Source organism: Carassius auratus, chromosome 32, assembly GCF_003368295.1.
Source record: "Carassius auratus strain Wakin chromosome 32, ASM336829v1, whole genome shotgun sequence".
Lineage (NCBI taxonomy): Eukaryota > Metazoa > Chordata > Actinopteri > Cypriniformes > Cyprinidae > Carassius > Carassius auratus.
This window is the reverse complement of record NC_039274.1, coordinates 26,144,093-26,166,981: the sequence shown is the minus strand read 5'-3', so window position 1 is coordinate 26,166,981 and position 22,889 is coordinate 26,144,093. Positions and strand designations below refer to the sequence as shown.

The 22,889-nt window shown below is 40.1% G+C and overlaps 1 protein-coding gene across 1 annotated transcript; it reads left to right on the top strand.

The window, feature by feature from the left end:
- The first annotated feature begins 1,224 nt into the window (after positions 1–1,224).
- Positions 1,225–4,552, top strand: LOC113051945 (metallophosphoesterase MPPED2-like). The gene is made up of 3 exons (XM_026216140.1): positions 1,225–1,614; positions 2,491–2,604; positions 3,307–4,552. Exons 1-3 carry the CDS (start codon positions 1,473–1,475, stop codon positions 3,423–3,425), a joined length of 375 nt encoding a protein of 124 aa, XP_026071925.1. The 5' UTR covers positions 1,225–1,472; the 3' UTR covers positions 3,426–4,552.
- Positions 4,553–22,889: the final 18,337 nt, after the last annotated feature.

The window sequence follows — 22,889 nt, the reverse complement described above, 5'->3', positions numbered from 1 at the left end:
TCCGGTTCACGTGTACTTTAATATAAAAATATGACTGTGTAATTTTTCCCATATTCTTTATTTATTGCAGAACAACTACACAAAACAACAATTGCAATGTAAACATTAACAGAATTTTTCCCACATTTTCCCGAGAAGTCTCTGGTGTAAAGGCATAACAGCAGTATACTTTGCGGAAAAGCGGAAGCTAACTGACGTCATTGTGAAAAGGGTGTATTTTATTCACATTAGTAACTGTAATAAAATTACATTCATTTAAAATGTAACGCATTACTGCGTTATCAGGAAAAGTACCGTATGCAAAAATACGTCATGATGAGGAAAAAAACATATATAAGTCGCACTGGACTATAAGTCGCATTTATTTAGAACCAAGAACCGAGAGAAAACATTACCGTCTACAGCCGCGAGAGGGCGCTCTATGTTTTCAGTGTAGACTACAGGAGCAGTGAGCAGCATAGAGCGCCCTCTGGCGGCTGTAGAAGGTAATGTTTTCTCTTCGTTCGTTTCTCTCGGTTTATGTCAATTTAATTTTGATAAATAAGTCGCACCTCACTGTAAGTCACAGGACCAGCCAAACTATGACAAGAAGTGCGACTTATAGTCCAGAAAATACGGTAATTAGAATACAGTAATGTGTTACTGTGTCATGCGTTATACCCAACTCTTGATTATAATATGTTTTCATTGCATATATGAATATTTTACATTTGTTTATATAAATACAATTTATTTTCAGTAAAATATTTCTCACATTGCTCCGTGTTTTTTTCTTTTTTTATCATGTAAATAACATGAAACTGCTTACTATTACAGCACCTGCACAAATAATCTATTATGGTAAAAAAAAACAAAAAAAAAAACACTGCACAATCTCTATCCGTTTACTTATATCAATCATCATACTGCAAGCCCAAATATGTAGCGCTGTTGGGCTTTGCTAAAAGCTTTTCATCATGCAACATGTCCTGCGCTGTCTGTAATTTTCTATAAAGAGTGCTAGACTTCCTTTTCTGATGATTTCCACAGACAGTGATTAGTGTTTTTCACCAGACCTGGGACAAATGGACGCTCAATTTATCATCGCTATCAGACCCTCAGCTTGACACAAACATATAGATGTATAAATACGTACAAGCACGGGCTCATTTTTCACATTATTTCATTTGGGCGCCTTACCTACATTAACCCCGTTGCTTTATTTGAGCTATCGATCCATAGCAGTCATGGGAGAGGGGGCTGTTTGCTCTCTACGGCTGCGTCTCCCGTAGAATTTGCATTTATTATGTCAGCCTGCAGTGAAGCCCTTCTTATTTCACACTTTGAAGCCTCCTCCAGGGATGGATGGAGGAAAGAAGCTCACTTTGACAGGTTAAGATTGTTTCTCCACATCTGCCGTCAGCTGTCATTTTAAACGGCGTGTGTACGTCTCTGTCCCGCCACATGGACGGATGCATGTGCAGTGCTTATAAATGTGTTTTTCTGTGTCTCCCCGCAGGACGCCGTGGTTTAATGGCTGGGGTTTTAACCTGCCCAGGGGACAGTCCCTGCTCGATAAGTGGAACCTCATCCCAGAGGGCATCGATATTCTCATGACCCATGGGCCGCCCCTCGGTGAGTTCAATTAACCAATCCTAATGGAGTTCCATCCAATTATTCAAATGCTTGAGAATACATTAAATGGCTTTTGCATGAAGCTTGATGTCATGCTCGTCAAGAAACCCGTCATATGAAGTTATAGGAAAAGGAAAGAGTGACAATTTTTACATAAAGTAATATCTATCATCAGAGCATTTTATTAACAATTTAACCATAAAAACAAATTTTTCATTGCTTAAAATAAGCATTACCTGAAATAAAATAAAACATTAAAAGGCATATTTTATTTCAGGTATTTTTCAAAGCAATATTTTTTTTTTCTGTAGTATTAGTTGCTCAAATGTAAACTTAAAAAAAAAAAACTGTTTAAACAAGCAAAGAAAAATTAAATAAAAAAAAGACAAAACGATAAAACAAAATTACCAAAACTTTAACTTAAGTCTGTCCTCAGAGCAGGGTTATTATTTTCAATTTAAACAAAAACAAAAAAAACATAACCATAAAAAACAAAACATTTAATTACTTGAAATTTTTATAATTATTATTATTATTATTATTATTCGCTTAAAGTACAAACTTTTAAACTTAATAAAAACATATTTAAAAGAAAACAAATAAAAAGAGAACCACCAACAAAATGACTACAGTTTTAACTCAAAACGATAACAGAAAATATAAAAATATAATTTCATTCAAAATATTAACTAAAACAATAATGTATACCAATGATAGTAAAATAACACCTTAGAGTTGTTTTTTAACTGATTGACTTATTTTTGAAGCTTTAGGTTAAAAGCGCAAATACTGGACATGAGTCACAATGTGAGCTGTTTTTCCTCTGAGATTAGAAACTGATTTTGTGTGTGTGTGTGTGTGTGTGTGTGTGTGTAGGTTTTAGGGACTGGGTACCGAAGGAGCTGCAAAGAGTTGGGTGTGTTGAGCTGTTAAACACAGTCCAGAGGAGAGTCCGGCCCAAACTCCACGTCTTCGGAGGAATTCATGAAGGTCAGTAACCACAAAAACAAACTGCCACTGCTATATATAAATAAATAAAAAACATGAGTCATCATGCACTCCTGTGATTTCCATGGTTGAAGGATGTCACAATAAAGACTACAGAAAGGAGGCTAGAAATATTGCAGTGTGGCTTTGATGTAACCGTTACACAGGTCACTTTTGGTTACCAATATCCCTAGTATATTTTATCTTTTTGAGCCGACCAGTATCCCTGTATGATAAACTAGAGCACAGCTGATGAATCTTTGAAAATAATATCTAAAGCAGGCTTAAAATATACTCTACTATTAAAAAGTTGGGATTTATGTAAATGTAATTTATTCCTGTGATGTAAAGCTGTATTTTCAGCATCATTGCTCCAGTCTTCAGTGTCACATGATCCTTCAGAAATCACTCTAATATGCTAATTTGCTGCTCAAGAAACATTTCTTATTAATAATAATGTTGAAAACAGTTGTGCTGCTTAATATTTGAAAGCTAGAAATTACGGTCCCGACCCCCATTCACTGCCATTATAATGCTTAGAAGAGCCAGGACGTTTTTTTAATATAATTCTGATTGCATTCGTCATTCATCTTCACGTAGGATGCCTTAAGGTAGAGTAAATCAAGGGGAAATTTTCATTTTTGGGTGAACTCTCTGTAAGTTTGGCATATGAATGTTGACTCCTCCGTCTCTTATATCCTGTAGGTTACGGCATTATGACAGACGGGTACACGACATTCATCAACGCCTCTACCTGTACCGTCAGCTTTCAACCCACCAACCCTCCCATCGTGTTCGACCTCCCAAACCCCTCCAACTCTTGAGATGCCCGCAAGCATCACCATATTCTCCTTTTCTCTTTACGTTTTCTAACAATACTTTGGAAAAAAAAAATAGTTGAATGTTTCTTTTAGAATCGCCAGTCTTTTGCTAAAAGATTCAGTGGAAGATTCCTGATGATGGACGGGATCATGCAGGTGTCGCGTACGGAAGTGCTGAACAATCTTATGAAAAGATCTAATTAAATCTGTATGATAATAAGCTTTGTGAATTTGTAAAATTGTCACTCCTTTTTTGGTCAATATTCAAAGTTGGTATGGGATGCCATTGTTCATTTTGTATATTCTTTTTCAGGATAATTAAGCTTTCTTTTAGCTGACAGGGATAATGCCTTAAACTAGCTTTAAGTTCCCCCAGCTGGAGCCCCTTCTTTCTGCTAGCGAAGAGAAAGCGTCATATTTATTGTTTTTATCCAAAACTAACGGGATTTCTATCTTTTTTTTGTTGCAAGTGCAGAGAATACATGGATACATTTTAACTCATGTGTATTCTGGAGCGCCTCATTCTGCATAGAAATTGGAAAATGTCTTAAAATATGAGTATATCTATATGTATGTGTGTAAACTGTAAAATCTCGAAGTATAATTGTCTTTGTTCTAAGCCTCTTGAAGAATATGATTTTGCCTGTAAGTGATGATTTAAAGTGCGTAAAGCGCACACATGCTCTTTTCTGTTTTCATGAAATGTTCCTCTGAAGCTCATTCAGTGTTGCCTACTTCGTACAGCGTATTGTTCCATACAGTGAACGAGTACTCGAGTTGAAATTATTTTCATGTACAATCTCAAAGGTTGTTTTTTTATTTATATATATATTTTCTTTCATTGAACCTGCCAAAATCAGATTTAGTTGTCCTTTGATATCTGCATATGATAGTTTTTGTTTCTCTTTTTTTTTGCACTGTGTAATGCAGTCTTGCTAGCACAAAAAAAAAAAATGTTGCCAATAGTCGTTTCAACTCTTGCCATTGTAAATGCTTCTCAGCTTTTCTTTCAGCTACAGTCTCATTCCTGAGAAAGTTTTTTTGCTTTCTTTTTTTTTTCTCCAGATTTCATTGTGATATATTTAGCTGCCTTTATATGCAAATAAAATTGCAAGATTTTTACTTCTGAAGGTTTTGTTTGGTTCATTGTGTTCCCAAGTCAAACATTGCACAGTCAAAATCTTCAGGTAGTTCAAATGCAACCAAAGTTATGCATTGTTAGTCACAAAAAATATAGATATCCACAAGTGAAATGTGTATTCATTAGTAGTAGTAGTATTAGTAGTATATTTATATATATTTAATTGGTCATACAGTCTCTCCCTGCCTCAGTGGGCAAATATGTAGACCAGACTTTATTACAACAGCCAAAAATGCAGGGTTGTTTTATTTGATTTATTTCCTAAAAGAGTAAATTGGATTGATTTCTTGTAAACTATACTTATCATCTAGATCAGAATTTATATATTTAAATCTAAATGGATGCAACTGAAAGAATTTTAATGTCCCTTTAATGCATTTTGTATTTTCATCTCTTTGATTTGCCTTTTTTCCTTTGTCACCTCTACGAACTGCCCTCTTCATCTTTTTTCAATTGAGGTCAGAAGTTAATGTCATCTGATGTCTCCAAGATATCATTCAACCACATTCCTCAATACGAAACCTCAAAAGATCTTTTACTTCCTCCAAGCAGTCAAGTGATCGAAAGTTTTCACACCCACAGAAACCTCATTCACATTTATCTCTTTGTAATCCAATTTGAGATACACATGAGCCAGCGGTATGCTGTAAGAGAAAGAAAGCCAGCATTACTCTGGCCTTGGAGTCAAAGTGGGATCTCTTTTCATCAATCTGAATCCCTCCAAGGCCACAAAACAGAAACATACTTCTCCACAGTCTCACATTCACCCTCCCCCATCCGGCTTAACAGCAGTCACATCAAACGCTCCAAACCAATTAACACTTCCCCCAAACCAGAGCATGAAATATAGCCCCGGACCAACTCGTTGGCATAATCCACATAATCATATTAGTGTAACCCTGTGAGCTGGCAATGACTCTTTTGTTTTATCTAATCCCATTTATAGAAGCATCTACACTTTCTGTGCTTTAAATTAACAATTCTAATATACTACTTTTAACATTAATGTCATGACACATCTCAGAGTGTTGCTATCAGATTGCAAAGGTCTTCTGAATGATTTTTTAGCATTTTATGTCATGCAGTTGCGAAAGTCTTCTGAGAGGATTTTGGCATATATAGTTACTAAAACACCTAGAATTATTGGTATATGAGATTAAATAATCAAATACATACCCTCAAACATAGCCCAAGTGTAAATTAACTAAAACTAGTGATTTTTTAGTAGTGTGATAATTGATTAGCTATATTTAAAGTAGTAGCCTTTACAGAATTACTATTTTTTCCTAGCCATGATGGTGACAAGCAAAGACTACATGTGCATCCCAAATTGTGTACTATTCTATGACATTTTGTAGTATAAAACTTTAATACTCATATGATGCACTTAAATAACCAAAATCAGTGTGGAAGGATGGACACTTCATGCACTCAACTTTTCCAGCTTTAATTACCTAGTGAATGACACTGATGACACATGACATTGGTATTTTGCATGCGCCGCTGAGAAGTGACGAACGCGGAAGTGCAGAGGAAAGATCAAATAACAAAAAACCGGTCACAAATTAGAAGTACAAAACGAGGATTTGTAAAGAATAATGTCAGAGGATTTCGATATCAGCCAAGAGGAGACTGGTTTTCCTTAAGCTAAAGTAAGGAAACTTGGCTTCCTTTGAGCCATGTGAGGCACTTTTTATTATGGATGGATGCGCTTTATTTTACTTTTTTTCTGACTGATGAACTGAAACACCCACTGGCTGCCATTAAAAAGCTTGGAAGATCATAGTCAATTTTAAATATAACTCTGATTGGATTCATCTGAAATAAGGAAGTCATATACGCCTAGGATGGTTAGAGAGTGAATACATAATGGGTAATTTTCATTTTTGAGTGAACTATCCCTTTATATCCACACAGGTTGAGTGGCCTTTGGCTGCTACGATTTCAAAGTAACTTCCTAGACACACTGAAGCATGACGTTTCTCTCTCTCCCTGTTCCTGCTTTAAATGAAGGGGAAAGTGTGTATGTCAATCTACATTGTGTTGGGAGCATGTGTGAGTGTATTAATTACCTCGTCCTGCAGCAGGGGCCAGGCATCAATAGGTGCCTGTGACAGGGACTGCTATTACCCTACGACGCCCCGACAGCTTCTATTAATATTGGAAATTTGTCAACTTAGCCTTCGTGCTGCTGTGATGGATGACACGCAACTCTGAAGGCTAATACCCACAGTCTTTATTTGATAGAATGCGTGTGTGTGTGTGTGTGTGTGTACACTGCTACACAGAATATAAGGTAAGGTTTAGAAAGTCGTTATTGTTTCATTATTGTGTTTAAAATATAGACTACATGTTTACAGGAAGTACCTTTGGTGAAGAAAGCAGTCACATGATCAAGGTGTTTGTGTCCATTGTGTGTTTGAGGTAACTTTTAGGCCCAAATAGAATCTGAGTGATATTTAAGCATTGTAGCTGTGGCTTGTGGAGGGGAAATCTGGAATTAATTTAAAGGGAAAGTTCAAAAAAGAAAAAATGTCATTTCATATTCCTTCAAAACCAATTCATTTTGTTTCATTTGTGGAAAACAAAAAGGCGATATTCTGAAGATTGCTGATCAACTAGGTTGCAGAAGTACCAACCAGTGGCATCTTTAGCTTATTATCAGTATCCCATCAGCTCTGCCCATATTTTGATATTCTATTTTAACATTCTTTGACTATAAATTGACATAAATCATATTTACCTGCAGTACAGAGTCATTCACAAGCTGCACACATGAACAAAGTGCTGCTTTGTCCTTTACAAAAGATAAGAGTTTTGTATTTTTTTTATTTCTACAATAGACTGTAGGTAAAAACAAAATAATAATAATCCACCTCATCCAGTGCTCTTTTTGATTTCTGTTTTACAAACTATGCTGTTACTATTTCATTGTGAGAAATCACTGCAAAATGTCTGAATTAATCTAACTAAATTGCGAAGAACTTCAGACCTTTATACAAACATGTTTGACCGTTTTGATCAAAGGAGTGATTCATTGGTGAATCTGAAATCGCTCGTTCTATTTCTTCGTTATGCAAATCTTCCCACATCTTGATGTAGACATATGTAACACTCCAAAAAACTGAATTCGCATCATATGACCCCTTTAATATATTATCAGGGAAAATAATTCCAAGGTTACTTAAATTTTTTATAGATATTCATCTGTAAATATTCAAACAAAGCAATCATATGGCTTCAGAACACTTGGAATAGATAGATAGTAGTTTCTGTGTGGGCTTACATGTTACTGCCTGTGTGTGTGTGTGTGTGTGTGTGTGTGTGTGTGTAAACGTGTATAAAATAGCCTTCAGAAGTCTGACTGTGCTGCCAGGAGCTCAGTATGGAGTGTTTACGCTCTCCTAATTGAACCCAGCCCTACCGTTATTGTAATCTGGATGTCATTTGGGCCCGGCTCAACCCAAGAAATAATGAAGTAAAAAATCTGGGGTAAAAAGAGAAGTGTTGGGTCCCTTTGTTACCCATTTCCTCGTTGCCCATGTGTTGTGAATTATCAAAGAAATCACTGCAGTATTATTTTATTGTTTCAATTACGATGAAAAAATTAGGCATAACTGGGCTAGAAAAATGAAAACACCACCAGCTCATGACTGTCCTGTTCACTTAAAAACGCACATCCTCTGTAAGGCTAAGAGACATTGCATGGCCTCATTACATTAGAAAAATGACTCTCCAAGGATTTCCATGATAAATGCTTCACTATTTTGAGCGACAGTATATTTTTCTCTTGGTGTGTCAAGATGAACTATTCACCCTTTTTTCCTCATACACTCATCCACACACAACAAAGAGCTGAATGGCATTTACTCTTAGTACATTAGAAACACAAGCAGTGACTATGACAATGTTCTTTGTTTTCCTTATTGTTTAACTAACTTATTTTTTTCTTCTTGCTTTATATATATATATACAGTATTGTTCAAAATAATAGCAGTACAATGTGACTAACCAGAATAATCAAGGTTTTTAGTATATTTTTTATTGCTACGTGGCAAACAAGTTACCAGTAGGTTCAGTAGATTGTCAGAAAACAAACAAGACCCAGCATTCATGATATGCACGCTCTTAAGGCTGTGCAATTGGGCAATTAGTTGAAAGGGGTGTGTTCAAAAAAATAGCAGTGTCTACCTTTGACTGTACAAACTCAAAACTATTTTGTACAAACATTTTTTTTAGCAATCCTGTGAATCACTAAACTAATATTTAGTTGTACGACCACAGTTTTTTAAAACTGCTTGACATCTGTGTGGCATGGAGTCAACCAACTTGTGGCACCTCTCAGCTGTTATTCCACTCCATGATTCTTTAACAACATTCCACAATTCATTCACATTTCTTGGTTTTGCTTCAGAAACAGCATTTTTGATATCACCCCACAAGTTCTCAATTGGATTAAGGTCTGGAGATTGGGCTGGCCACTCCATAACATTAATTTTGTTGGTTTGGAACCAAGACTTTGCCCGTTTACTAGTGTGTTTTGGGTCATTGTCTTGTTGAAACAACCATTTCAAGGGCATGTCCTCTTCAGCATAGGGCAACATGACCTCTTCAAGTATTTTAACATATGCAAACTGATCCATGATCCCTGGTATGCGATAAATAGGCCCAACACCATAGTAGGAGAAACATGCCCATATCATGATGCTTGCACCTCCATGCTTCACTGTCTTCACTGTGTACTGTGGCTTGAATTCAGAGTTTGGGGGTCGTCTCACAAACTGCCTGTGGCCCTTGGACCCAAAAAGAACAATTTTACTCTCATCAGTCCACAAAATGTTCCTCCATTTCTCTTTAGGCCAGTTGATGTGTTCTTTGGCAAATTGTAACCTCTTCTGCACATGCCTTTTTTTTAACAGAGGGAGTTTGCGGGGGATTCTTGAAAATAGATTAGCTTCACACAGACGTCTTCTAACTGTCACAGTACTTACAGGTAACTCCAGACTGTCTTTGATCATCCTGGAGGTGATCATTGGCTGAACCTTTGCCATTCTGGTTATTCTTCTATCCATTTTGATGGTTGTCTTCCGTTTTCTTCCACGTCTCTCTGGTTTTGCTCTCCATTTTAAGGCATTGGAGATCATTTTAGCTGAACAGCCTATCATTTTTTGCACCTCTTTATAGGTTTTCCCCTCTCTAATCAACTTTTGAATCAAAGTACGCTGTTCTTCTGAACAATGTCTTGAACGACCCATTTTCCTCAGCTTTCAAATGCATGTTCAACAAGTGTTGGCTTCATCCTTAAATAGGGGCCACCTGATTCACACCTGTTTCTTCACAAAATTGATGACCTCAGTGATTGAATGCCACACTGCTATTTTTTTGAACACACCCCTTTCAACTAATTCAACTAATTGCCCAATTGCACAGCCTTAAGAGCGTGCATATCATGAATGCTGGGTCTCATTTGTTTTCTGAGAATCTACTGAACCTACTGGTAACTTGTTTGCCACGTAGCAATAAAAAATACACGAAAAACCTTGATTATTCTGGTTAGTCACATTGTACTGCTATTATTTTGAACAATACTGTATATATATATATATATATATATATATATATATATATATATATATATATAATTTATGCATTTAGCAGACGCTTTTATCCAAAGCGACTTACAGTGCATTCAGGCTATCAATTTTAACCTATCATGTGTTCCCGGGGAATCGAACCCCCAACCTTGCTTGCTAACGCAACACTCTACCAGTTGAGCTACAGGAACACTTATTTATATATATATATATATATATATATATATATATATATATATATATATTTGGTTTGTATAAATGTTGTTGTTGTTTTTTATTTCAGATATATTTTTATTTCAAATATATATACACTTTATATGTGCATGTAAATATTTGTGTGTGTGTGTGTGTGTGTCTTACATTTCAGCTATTATATCACACATATATTAGGTTTATTGTAGTTCAGATGATTGCCGTGATTTTGCCATGTTAGACATGTTCATGGATCAACTTCTTTTGATGATCTTGGATCAACATTATTGTCTAAAAATATAGCCTTAACCCAACCCAACCCCTACCCCGAAACTTAAACTTACCCATACTTTATTACTAAAATCAGTGGGAAATGGTAGCTAATTAACAAGGGTGTTTGAAGCACCTAAACCTGATTGCAAGCCTAAAACAGATATTTCCTGAAAAGTCATATCTCTATTCTGATTGGTTGATTGGAATGTTGTTCCAGGATCAACAAGGATGTTGATCCAGCAACATGTTGTACTTGGTGAAATCATGCTTGCCCAGTTGATAAGTAGAAATTAAACATTTTTACATATGCAACGTTTTTTCATATTTCACATGGAATTCCATTTAACACACACTCTAAAAACGGCTGGGTTATTTTTTAACCCAAAATGCTGGGTTGAGTCTGTTGGGTCATTTTGTTGGGTTATTTAATTTCTTTTTAAACACTTTTGGGTAGTTTCAATTTACCAGGTGTTGGGTTAAACCTGCTGGGTTGCGTCGCTGGGTTGTTTCAGGCCAGCGCTGGGTTATTTAACGCGCCTTGAAGATGTTTAAATCGCTCCCCAACTGTCACTTTGGAAGAACAACGGGGCAAAGCCACGGCTTTCAACTGTTTTAAGGTAAGTTTATTTAATGTTTTCAATAATAATTATTTTAAATTGGCAGAATTATAACTTTTTTTGCAGCAACAATACTGTTAAACGTCTACAGGCCAACATTATTTACGTTAAATGATGAACTGTTTACCTCAAACGGCCAACCTACGTTACGCGACTCGCATAATCGTGTATCTGAGACGACAGATTGATAAAGTTTTATTAAGTTTCAGACAGTGACTGATGGCTGAAATATGCGAATAATTGTGAAAATACAGGAAAAAGTAGTTTCTGACACTGAAAAGCGAATTTGATATTTAAGTGAGTCAAATGTGTTCAAAAAGTCAATACGACTTTCTGCTCTAATGTAAACGCCTGCAGTTGTCCATATCGACATTTAAATCATACAAATTACGTACAATATAGTCGGACCGCAGGTCTAAAAGAACCGACGACCCAGTTCAAGTAAAACCGGTTCAGTAATTCTCGAACAAAGTGATTCCCGGAAAAGAATCGACGTCTCAGGGCATTTCAAAGTGCGCGCACGCACAGCGAGTGACGCTGGCCGCGTTAGTGAAGTGATTTGATGCTTTTGTGGTTTATAAAGTCTTTTTACATACAAATTATAATTCAAAATGTGTTTTTTTTTTTCCTGTCAGAAAAGCGCATGGATACATTTGTGTGAGGAAAAACTCGTCGAGTGCAGTCTTATTGAGGCGTCTAACGGTAAGTTCGTGTTTATTATACATTTTACATAATTGTTTGTCTGTGATAATCAACTAACGTTAACCCTCACGTAACTTAAACGCACATATATTTTTATTTCGTGCTATAGTTAAAGCTGCACCAGAATGTACCTAATTTATGAGCGTAAACATCATATATTAATTTTCCAGATCGTGTTTTTGACTTGTCCTTATCACTTTGGTACATCTATAAGTTTTTATATATGGACTGTTTTACCTACGTGACTTGTCATAGAAATGTCTGTGCGCGCGCATGCAGTGTGATCTCCCTTATCTGTGCCAGTTACTGTGTGTGTTTGATATAGCCAGCATATTAACATAAAACTGTGATTTATAATGACTGGAACATCCCATTGATAAGACCGTTTGAAAGCACACATTTCAGCCAATCATTATATCATATTCTGCTTCTGTAGACCAACTCATAGGTGAATTTAACTCATAATCATGATGGGTCAATTTCATGATTAACTTCACACAGTTAATTGAACTGAATCACTGTTATTAAAACAATTTGTATTTTTTCTTTTTTTTAACTTTATTTTAAAGGTTGGAACAAACATGGAATTCCTTAACTGAGCAGAGTCCACAAAACCCCATCCAATTGTTGTGGCGATTTAAAAATGACAGCAGATCTCTCAGGCATTGATCATAATCAATGGACAGGTAAGGATATTCTGCACTATTTTCAAAAGGAATTGCAAATTGTATATTTAATTGTATTTTTCCACATGTGGACATATACATTGTGAAATAGTCCAAACTCAATTGAAAGCATTTGTATTTCAGATGCCTTACACAGAAAGCTGTCAATTTGTGTCAAGGGTGGGACTATACTATGGGGCGTGTTTGTATTGGGAGATATTTTGTAGTTTTTACCCCAAATCTCTCACTGTTTGCACTCTGATGCACGTCAGCAAACAACAATACAGTTCTACTCTTATTTACCTAGCTGCATCTTACCCTATATTTTATTCCTCCGGTGAAAAGCATTTGGTTAATGGTGAATATTGACCAATAGTACCATGTGGCTCTAACGGTTAGCAGGGGATAGTAGCTGCATTTGGGGTAAAAATGACAGAATTATTTATTGTGTGAGGTGCCAAGAATATAGGGAGATCCGGATTGCACTGTCTGTTCTTTAACACGCATCTCTTGGAGCGGCAGCTGCCTTTAGTAGTGCCTTAACCTCCATTGTTCAAAGCATTTTGCACAGTTGTCTTTGAGTGACGTCACCTCCCAATACAAACACTTTCCATAGTATGGTCCCACCTCTGACAAAAATTGACAGTTTTCAATGTGAGGCATTGGAAATTCAGATGCTAAAGATTCCATTTGAGTTTTGGCAGGTAACATGTGCGACACAGTGAAAAAACAGACATGGTAATTCATAAAACCTCATGTACTTGTTCTTATGTTGCATCTATGCTAACATTAGTCTGTTTCTCTCTTATTCCAAGGTCAACGTAGCCACCCGTATCCAGTACGTATCCAGACCAGATGGAGATCATCATCTAGAAAGGACCTCTACATCCCTGAAAGACCGCGGAGACCAGGACAACTAGAGCCCCAGATACAGATCCCCTGTAAAGACCTTGTCTCAGAGGAGCACCAGGACAAGACCACAGGAAACAGATGCTTCTTCTGCACAACCTGACTTTGCTGCAGCCTGGAATTGAACTACTGGTTTCGTCTGGTCAGAGGAGAACTGACCCCCAACTGAGCCTGGGTTCTCCCAAGGTTTTTTTCTCCATTCTGTCACCGATGGAGTTTTGGTTCCTTGTTTTTCTTTAGTTGGGGACAATTAATATCAAGCGATATCATCCACTTGATTGCACAGAGGGACGATACATCACTGAATCAATGACGAACTGACTTGAACTGAAAACTGAGTGTTTACTTTTGTCCCTTTGCATTATTACACACTATTTTCCTATTTAATACTGTAAAGCTGCTATGATGCAGTATTTGATCAATATGGCAGGCTTATTACTCATAATACATGGAAAATACAGCTACAAACTGACTTTGTTTTTCCATTTGAAATTTGGCAGTCACTGTGCATTCATGAAAACTGAAACCGTAATTTTTGTTCAGTGTTTTTGAAACAGTGTTTTTGTTCAAGATTTGCAATTGTGTTTGGATTGTCACAATTTGTCACATGTGGAAAACGCAATTGAAAATATAATTAGCAATTCCTTTTTAAAATTGTCCTTCCATTGACAGGCTCTATAACGGAGTACACTGCTCTCAGGTGTAGATCTTTGCTTCAGAGCTTAAGTGTTTGATAGTTAATAGTTCACCCAAAAATGAAAATTGTCACTAATTATTCACGCTGGTCTGAAAGCTCTCGAATATCAACGAAAATATCTTAACTTGTGTTCTGAAGATGAACAAAGGGCTTACGGGTTTGTAACGACATGAAGTTGAGTAAAAATGACAGAATTTTCATTTTTGGGTGAACTATATGTTGAACTACCCTAAGCAGTGCACATCTACCTACGTAGGAGTCTTTATATACTTGATATAAATTTAAGGACATCTTTAAATGATTTTACATTTAAATTTAAAGAACGTTAATTGTCAATGTCATTTCACTGTGTATTTAAATAGCTAAAAATCTCAAAATGTAATAGTTAAACAGCTAGACACAGGTCATTCAGAAATAATTTTCCTATTTATTGCAACTGTATTTCTGTGATTTTTTTTATTTTTATTTATTTATTTTGCATTTGCTGGAAACAAAAAAAGGGAAAATTCCATGTTGTTGTCACATCCACACAAGGAGAGGAGAAGACGGGTAAGTACTTTCGTGAAGTTTTTATTACATAGGATTTCAACAGAGCAGGTAAGTGTGGTCACAGACGGTGAATCTTCAAGCACTGATCAATAGGTGAGTTCAAGCACAAAGCTAGGCCTGACAACAAAGAGTCACTTCCCTTAATCGCTGTAACTGAATCTCCACAGAGTCATAATGCGGTCCACAAGAAGCAGGCAGAAGATCCACAAAGAGCGTCCATGTAAGCTTGATTCCAGCCGGTGAGTGAATGAGTGAGGTGAGTATTTAAAGGTGTGGTGATTGCTGGTGCAGGTGCAGGTGATCAGTATTCAGGTGACGGTTCACGTGAGCGGTGCATGGGAGATTGAGTGGATGGTGACTGGCAATGGTGACTGGGGCTAAGGGAACGAGCTGAGGGTGTGACACTACCCCCCGCCCCACGGGTGACTCCAGGCATCCTAGAGCGGCGACGGGGACGACCACGACCTCTGGGAGCCGGGCGGTCCGGGTGTTGTCGGTGGAAATCTTCGAGGAGAGCCGGATCCAGGATGTCATTGCGTGGTATCCACGACCTCTCCTCGGGACCGAACCCCTCCCAATCTATGAGGTATTCCAGGTGGCCGTTCCGCCGCCGGGAGTCAAGGATCTCTTGGACCTGGTAGATGTTGTCTCCGAGGATTTCGGGTTGGTCTGGAGGGGGAGGCGGTTCTGGTTCTGTGGAGGAAGGAGAAACTGGATCAGTGTGACGTTTTAGCAGTGAGACGTGAAACGTGGGTGAGATCCGGTAGTGTGGTGGTAGGTCCAGGCGGTAGGTGACGGGATTTATCTGAGAGTGGATGGTGAACGGCCCTATGTAGCGGGGACTCAGCTTTTTGCAGGGCAGTCGGAGGCGGATATCCCGAGTGGAGAGCCAAACCTTGTCTCCAGGTAGATAGACGGGATTAGGCGATCTGCGTCGGTTAGCGGTCTCTGTATGTCTCCGAACTGCCCGCTGGAGATGGACGTGAGCTGAGTCCCACACCCTCTCGCTCTCCTGGAACCAGTGATCTACCGCGGGCACTTCAGAGACTTCTCCTGACCAGGGAAACAGCGGTGGCTGATAGCCTAAAACACATTGAAAAGGGGTTAAGCCTGTAGTGGTTTGGCGAAGGGAGTTTTGGGCATACTCAGCCCACGGCAGATACCGGCTCCAGGTATCCTGGTGTTGGGAGCAGTAAGTACGGAGGTACCGTGAGATCTCTTGAATCTTCCGCTCGGTCTGGCCGTTGGTCTGAGGGTGATATCCAGAAGATAAACTGACGGATGTTCCGAGGAGTTGGAAGAACGCTCGCCAGACCCTGGAGACAAACTGAGGTCCTCTGTCCGAGACAATGTCCTCTGGAGTGCCATAATTCCGGAACACGTTGGTGAAGAGGGCTTCGGCGGTCTCGAACGCTGTGGGAAGACCCTTTAATGGGATTAGTTTGCGGAATTTAGAAAAACGATCAACAACAACTAGAATGGTAGTGTACCCCCCTGAGGGGGGAAGGTCAGTGGCGAAATCCACCCCTAGATGGGTCCAGGGTCGGCGAGGAATGGGTAGTGGTTGTAATTTTCCCACGGGAAGTTGCCGAGGTGTGGTGGTAACGGCGCAGACCGAGCATCCGAGGATGTACCGGGTAACGTCACGAGCCATGTTAGGCCACCAGTACTTCTGCTGGATGAGCGAGAGGGTTCGCCTGCTGCCAGGGTGTCCTGAGCCAGGTGACGTGTGCGTACTTTCCAGTAGGGGGAGTCGCTGGTTGGTGGGCACGTACATTAGACCCGTGGGTACCTCCGGAGGTGCAGGCTCCTCGAGGGTGGCGGCTCGAATTTCCTCGTCGATCTGCCAGAGGATAGGCGCGAGGAAAACGGAGGGTGGTAGAATTGAATCAGGCTTGTCGGTGTCTGGATCTGGTGAGTACATACGGGACAAAGCATCTGCTTTAGTGTTCTTGTGACCGGGTTGATATGTGATCTGGAAATTAAAGCGAGCAAAGAAGAGTGACCACCGAGCCTGACGAGCATTGAGTCTCTTGGCATTTTGCAGATATTGGAGATTTTTGTGGTCGGTGACAACAGTGAATGGGAACTGAGCTCCCTCTAGCCAGTGCCGCCACTCCTCAAGGGCGAGTTTAATGGCCAACAACTCACGGTCTCCGATTCCATAATTGCATTCGGCAGGAGAGAGTTTCTTAGAGAAGTACGCACACGGATGGAGTGAGCAAGGTTCACCAGACCTTTGAGACAACACGGCTCCAATGCCGTGATTGGCCGCATCAACCTCTACGACGAACGGCTTGGACGGGTCAGGATGTCGAAGAATGGGTGCCGAGGTGAAGAGGTGTTTAAGATGGCTGAAGGCCTCTCGAGCTTGGGGTGTCCAGCGCAGCCGGCGCTGACCTCCTTTTAGAAGGGATGTTAGAGGAGCCGAGTGCAGGCTGTAGTTCTTGATAAAGCGCCGATAGAAATTGGCAAAGCCAAGGAAACGTTGGAGTTCTTTCACCGTTGTGGGCTCCGCCCAGTTGGCCACAGCATCTACCTTGGCTGACTCCATCTGAACTCCCTCCGCAGAGATCACGTATCCGAGGAAGGAGACGGTAGTGCAGTGAAACTCACACTTCTCAGCTTTTAGGTAGAGGTGGTGGTCTCGAAGTCGTTGTAAGACGTGGCGGACATGGGTTTGGTGTTCTTCTATGTTCCGGGAGTAGATCAGGATATCGTCTATGTAGACAATGACGAATTGGTGGAGATAATCACGGAATATTTCGTTCATGAAACTCTGGAAGATGGATGGACTGTTAGCAAGCCCATAGGGCATAACCTGATATTCGTAGTGCCCGGCAGGGGTGATGAAGGCAGTCTTCCACTCGTCTCCCTCTCGGATACGGATCAGATTGTAGGCACTGCGGAGGTCGAGTTTGGTGAACACCTTGGCTTCCCGCAGTTCCTCCAGAGCCGCCGGAACGAGTGGTAACGGGTAGGCGAACTTGACGGTGGCGTCATTTAGCACTCGGTAGTCGATGCATGGTCGAAGTCCGCCATCCTTTTTGGGGACGAAGAAGAAACTGGATGCAGCTGGAGATGTGGACGGCCTGATGAACCCCTGATCGAGAGCCTCCTGGATGTATTCCTCCATTGCCACCTGCTCAGGACGGGAGAGTGGATATATTTTCCCATGAGGTAGCTTGGCACCTGGCAGCAGGTCGATACAACAGTCCCAGGGCCGGTGTGGTGGTAATCGGGTGGCTTGTTCCTTGCTGAACACATCGGAGTAGGAGGAGTAAAGGGCAGGTCTACCCATGGAGGTGGAGTGCAATTGAAGGTGCGGCGGCGCAGACTGTGAATTCTGGACTGGTGGATGGTGAATGTGACTCTGGCATCTCGGGTCCCACGCCTGGATCTCCCCTGTGCTCCAGTTGATTTGTGGGTTATGTTGGGCCAGCCACGGCCTACCCAGGACGACGTCAACAGTAGCGCGAGGAAGTACGAGGAGGGCCAGTCGTTCCCGATGTCCGTGGGGCAGAACGAGCTCCAGCTCGTGTGTCCTTTTAGTTATTTTGCCACCGCCCAATGGTGATCCTTGGATGGTAGTGATACGGTAAGTGGTCTCGTTCTGGACGATGGGTATACGGTGCTTGGTTACGAAGTGAGAAGAGACGAAGTTGCTTGCGGCTCCGGAATCCACCAGGACATGGATGGAAAGATTGTGTGAGTTAATTGTGATCTGGGCTCTGATATGAGGTATGTGAGATACAGATGGGGTAATGGAAACTGTACTCACCATTGGGCGAGGCGGACGGACCGGGCAGGCGTGGATCAGGTGAGTGGCCTCGCCACAGTATAAACATAGCCGCTGCTGAATGCGGCGTCTCCGTTCAGAGGCATCTAGGCGGTAGGAGTCGGTGTTCATGGGTTCCTCCTGGTCTCGTTGGGGCGAGGGCGTTCTGGCTGATGGAGAGATGGTATATGAGGCCGGGGAGGCACAGGCCGAGAGGTGTTGAGCAACATTTATAGTTTTTCTGATGAACGTCTCGAGATTGACATTATCGTCGTAAATGACCATTTGCTTTCTGATCTGGGGCTTTAAACCTTTACGGTATGCAGCTAGCAGGGCAGTTTGGTTCCAACCACTGGTGGCGGCTAATGTCCGGAAACGGAGAGTGTAGTCATGTATTTCCGTGGCTCCCTGGCGGAGATTTAAGAGTTCATCATGGGTTGAAAGAGGAGTTAGAGCCACCCCGAACACTTCCTGGAGGTGGGTGACGAAGGCGTCGAATGAGGATAGAACCGGACTCTGGGAGTTCCAAAGGGCCTCTGCCCATTGTAGCGCTCGTCCGGTGAGGAGAGAGATCATAAAGGCGACTTTGGTGGCCTCATTGGGGAATTTACTGGTATTTGCGTTGATGAACAGTGAGCACTGCAGAATAAACCCACCGCAGCCACTCGGTTCACCCGCATAGCACGCGGGACGTGCAAGGGGCGTGCTGTTGGTGGTGGTAGCACTAGTTTCGGTGGGTGGTGAAACTGACTGTAATACTTGGCGGAGAGCAGTCACCATTTCGGTGAACGGGTCCGAAGCCGCTCCCTGAGCAGCAGCGTTAACATCCATGGGAGATATGAAGTTCTGTTTTTCTGGGCTGGAATCCTGTCACATCCACACAAGGAGAGGAGAAGACGGGTAAGTACTTTCGTGAAGTTTTATTAACATAGGATTTCAACAGAGCAGGTAAGTGTGGTCACAGACGGTGAATCTTCAAGCACTGATCAATAGGTGAGTTCAAGCACAAAGCTAGGCCTGACAACAAAGAGTCACTTCCCTTAATCGCTGTAACTGAATCTCCACAGAGTCATAATGCGGTCCACAAGAAGCAGGCAGAAGATCCACAAAGAGCGTCCATGTAAGCTTGATTCCAGCCGGTGAGTGAATGAGTGAGGTGAGTATTTAAAGGTGTGGTGATTGCTGGTGCAGGTGCAGGTGATCAGTATTCAGGTGACGGTTCACGTGAGCGGTGCATGGGAGATTGAGTGGATGGTGACTGGCAATGGTGACTGGGGCTAAGGGAACGAGCTGAGGGTGTGACAGTTGTTTGTCATTGGTACAAATTTGTTAATGTCAGATGGCATTAAAAATATTTTTTAACAGTCTAAATAACCTGTATTCTTCATTATTTATTAATCCATGATTGCTTTGTTAAGCAAAAGTGAAATTATGAGAATAACCCAGCAAGAATAACCCAGAATCATAAAAATGCAAACCCACAAATGGTAAAAATGACTCTATCTTGGGTTTTCTCAATGACCCAGCATGCTGGGTTAAAATGTGTAAACCAGCATGCTGGGTTACTTTAACCCAGCACGTGTTCTGTCCAATATTTACCCAGTGCTGGGTTGCCAATTGGGTTATTTTTAACCCAGCCATTTTTAGAGTGCAGAAATGCTGCATGATTGGTGATTTGATGGGTCTAAAACCCCTTTCACACTGCCATTCCGGCAAATACAGGGGTAAAGTGTTCCTGTAATTGTTCCCTGGTCGCTAGATTTTGCACTTTCACACTGCCAGTGATGACCCGGTATATGTGCGTGCTTTCACACACAACCCTTGAAGATCCCGTAACGACACGTGACATCAGCGCGTGACGTGTTATGTACGAGTCGAAAACGTTAGGCACGTTATACTTTCACTGAAGCAAGCAAACGATCTCTGCGTCAGCGCAGAAAGTGAGGAACTAACTGATCTCTGCTTCATTACAGTTTGCACATGTTTTCGTCGTGAATGTTGACCTTCCTTCAAAACAGCCGGTAAAACACGGGTCATCACTTCGACACGGAATTAGATCTGGCATTTGTTCACACAGCGCTCGTCCCGGGTCGAACCCCCCAATGTTACTAGGTCCCCGACCCGGGTTAAATTCGGTAATCAACTCCGGGACATGGTTGCTTTCACACAGAAGGCGACCCGGCAATGTTCCGGAAATATTGCGGGTCCGACGTGCAGTGTGAAAGGGGCTTTATAGTTGTTTTCAATGAAGCTGTATTCACAAACATCACATGAAAACCTGCGATGCACCAACAATAGCTCAATCTGACATTACAGGTTGATTATGAGACGACAGGCTGAAATCCAGGACTGTGTGAAGATTAAGATGAGGGATAATCACAACTTCTTTGGAATTCTGGAACATGTGTGATTCTAATTTGAATTCATCATGTTGGTTTGTACAGATTGGATGATAACTGGCACTTATTCAACTGACATTAATTTCCACCCCACTAAAAAAAAAATCTGAAACAAATGGTCTTAATTATGAACATCACCGCCTTGTTGTTAGATTGAATAGACCCTTAATTGATCAATTAATATGAAAAAAGCTCAGTTTGAACTGGTGTGTCAACAATTACAGATAACAGCTAAATAAATATTAGCTTTTGAAGTGATCGTATGTGCAAAAATACTCACTGAACATAAAACATCTGTAATTTGAAAAACTAAAATTATTTTGTAGTCTCAAGACCCTGCCTTGATTATATATTATATAAATGTATATATATATATATATATATATATATATATATATATATATATATATATATATATATATATATATATGTATGTATGTATTTTATATATATATTGTATAAAATATATACAAGTAATTGTATGACGTTTATTTTAACATACATAACCAATGCTGAGCATGTTAATAGTTACTTGATAGGAAAGCTTACATTATATGAGGATTGAAAGATAGAAGGATTGAGAAAAAAAAACAAACATGTTTTCTTCCCAGAGATGTTAATGTCTCAGATTGTGTTGGGTATAATCAATAGACACTTTGGCCTCGTTTACACCTGGTATTATCATCCATCTCAAACGCGTCTCCTGTGACCTCCTGTGATTAGATTTTGTCAAGAGGAGGGTCTCTGATTTCGTGACTACACTGTGTCAGTGAGTTACTCCATGTTTTCATGCACAAAGAATGAAATAAAAAGTCTTTGTTGAACCCAAATGCACCTTTTCTGCACGATCAGTTTTATACTGTCCACTTGTGATCTGATTGAGAGATACATAAAAAAATATGTAAAAATAGGCCATTAGCATCAGTATAATTTTTTTTTACCTTTTTTAGCAGAAGTTCAAACCATATCAGTGTTACTGACGCATTTTAAAACTATTGTACGCTTCCGGAATGCAAAATCCAGTATTATTTGCAACACTTGTGTGGTATAAATCACGGCACTTGCATCTCACAGCAGAACACAAGTGCAAATCAGTTGATTTAATAGCTGCTGTTGATTTGCGAATTAGTGCCTAGCATATGACGATTAAGTGGCGCCACCACGACATCTCATCCTCTGGTTTCCCATCCCCACAGCTGCTGTAGTTGGCACCATCCACGGAGATAATCGAGATGTCCAAATGAAATACATTCACTGTGGAGAATGCGTTGTGTGCATCGGGAGAATATACAGAAGTCTTCCAAAACTTTTCTATTGAACTATTGCTGGTGCAGTAGATCACACAAATTAGCATTCTCACAAAAGCAACTTTCAGAGATCATCCAAAATATTTTAAACTTTGTGAGCATAATAAGAGTTGAAATGCATTTATTCCTGAACCCAAAATTAAGTTACTAAAAATGTTCTTTTAATTAATAAATCTATTTAAAATGTTTGGTCGTAGTGCATTAGAAAGATACATTAATTGCATTTTGATGCTTTTACGCTATCTGCTCTCATATGCCTTTGTCTTTCCTTTTCTGTTAATGGATGAAGGTCCATTTGCTTAGTATTCATTTATTATCAGCATAAATGGGGCCTTATTTTATTGACTGAACCTCACTGTAATTGTAGTTATCATGAATGTAAAGTGACAGCATAGTGTCTTTTCTTTTTTGCTCCTCATCTTTGTCCTCTAAAAGGGCTATGTGGGTAATTGTCAGTGGTGTTTGCAAAATCCTCGCTATTACTAATGATCATTTGTAGGGTTAGCGATTTGAACAAACCCAATCCACCTTTTCGTACTACCAAAATTGTGCGTATCATGGGAGAAACTTTGTTACACTATAAACAATCAGCAAAAAGTTCTCTCTATGAATGCAATAAGAAGCATTTTCAAAAACTGGATACA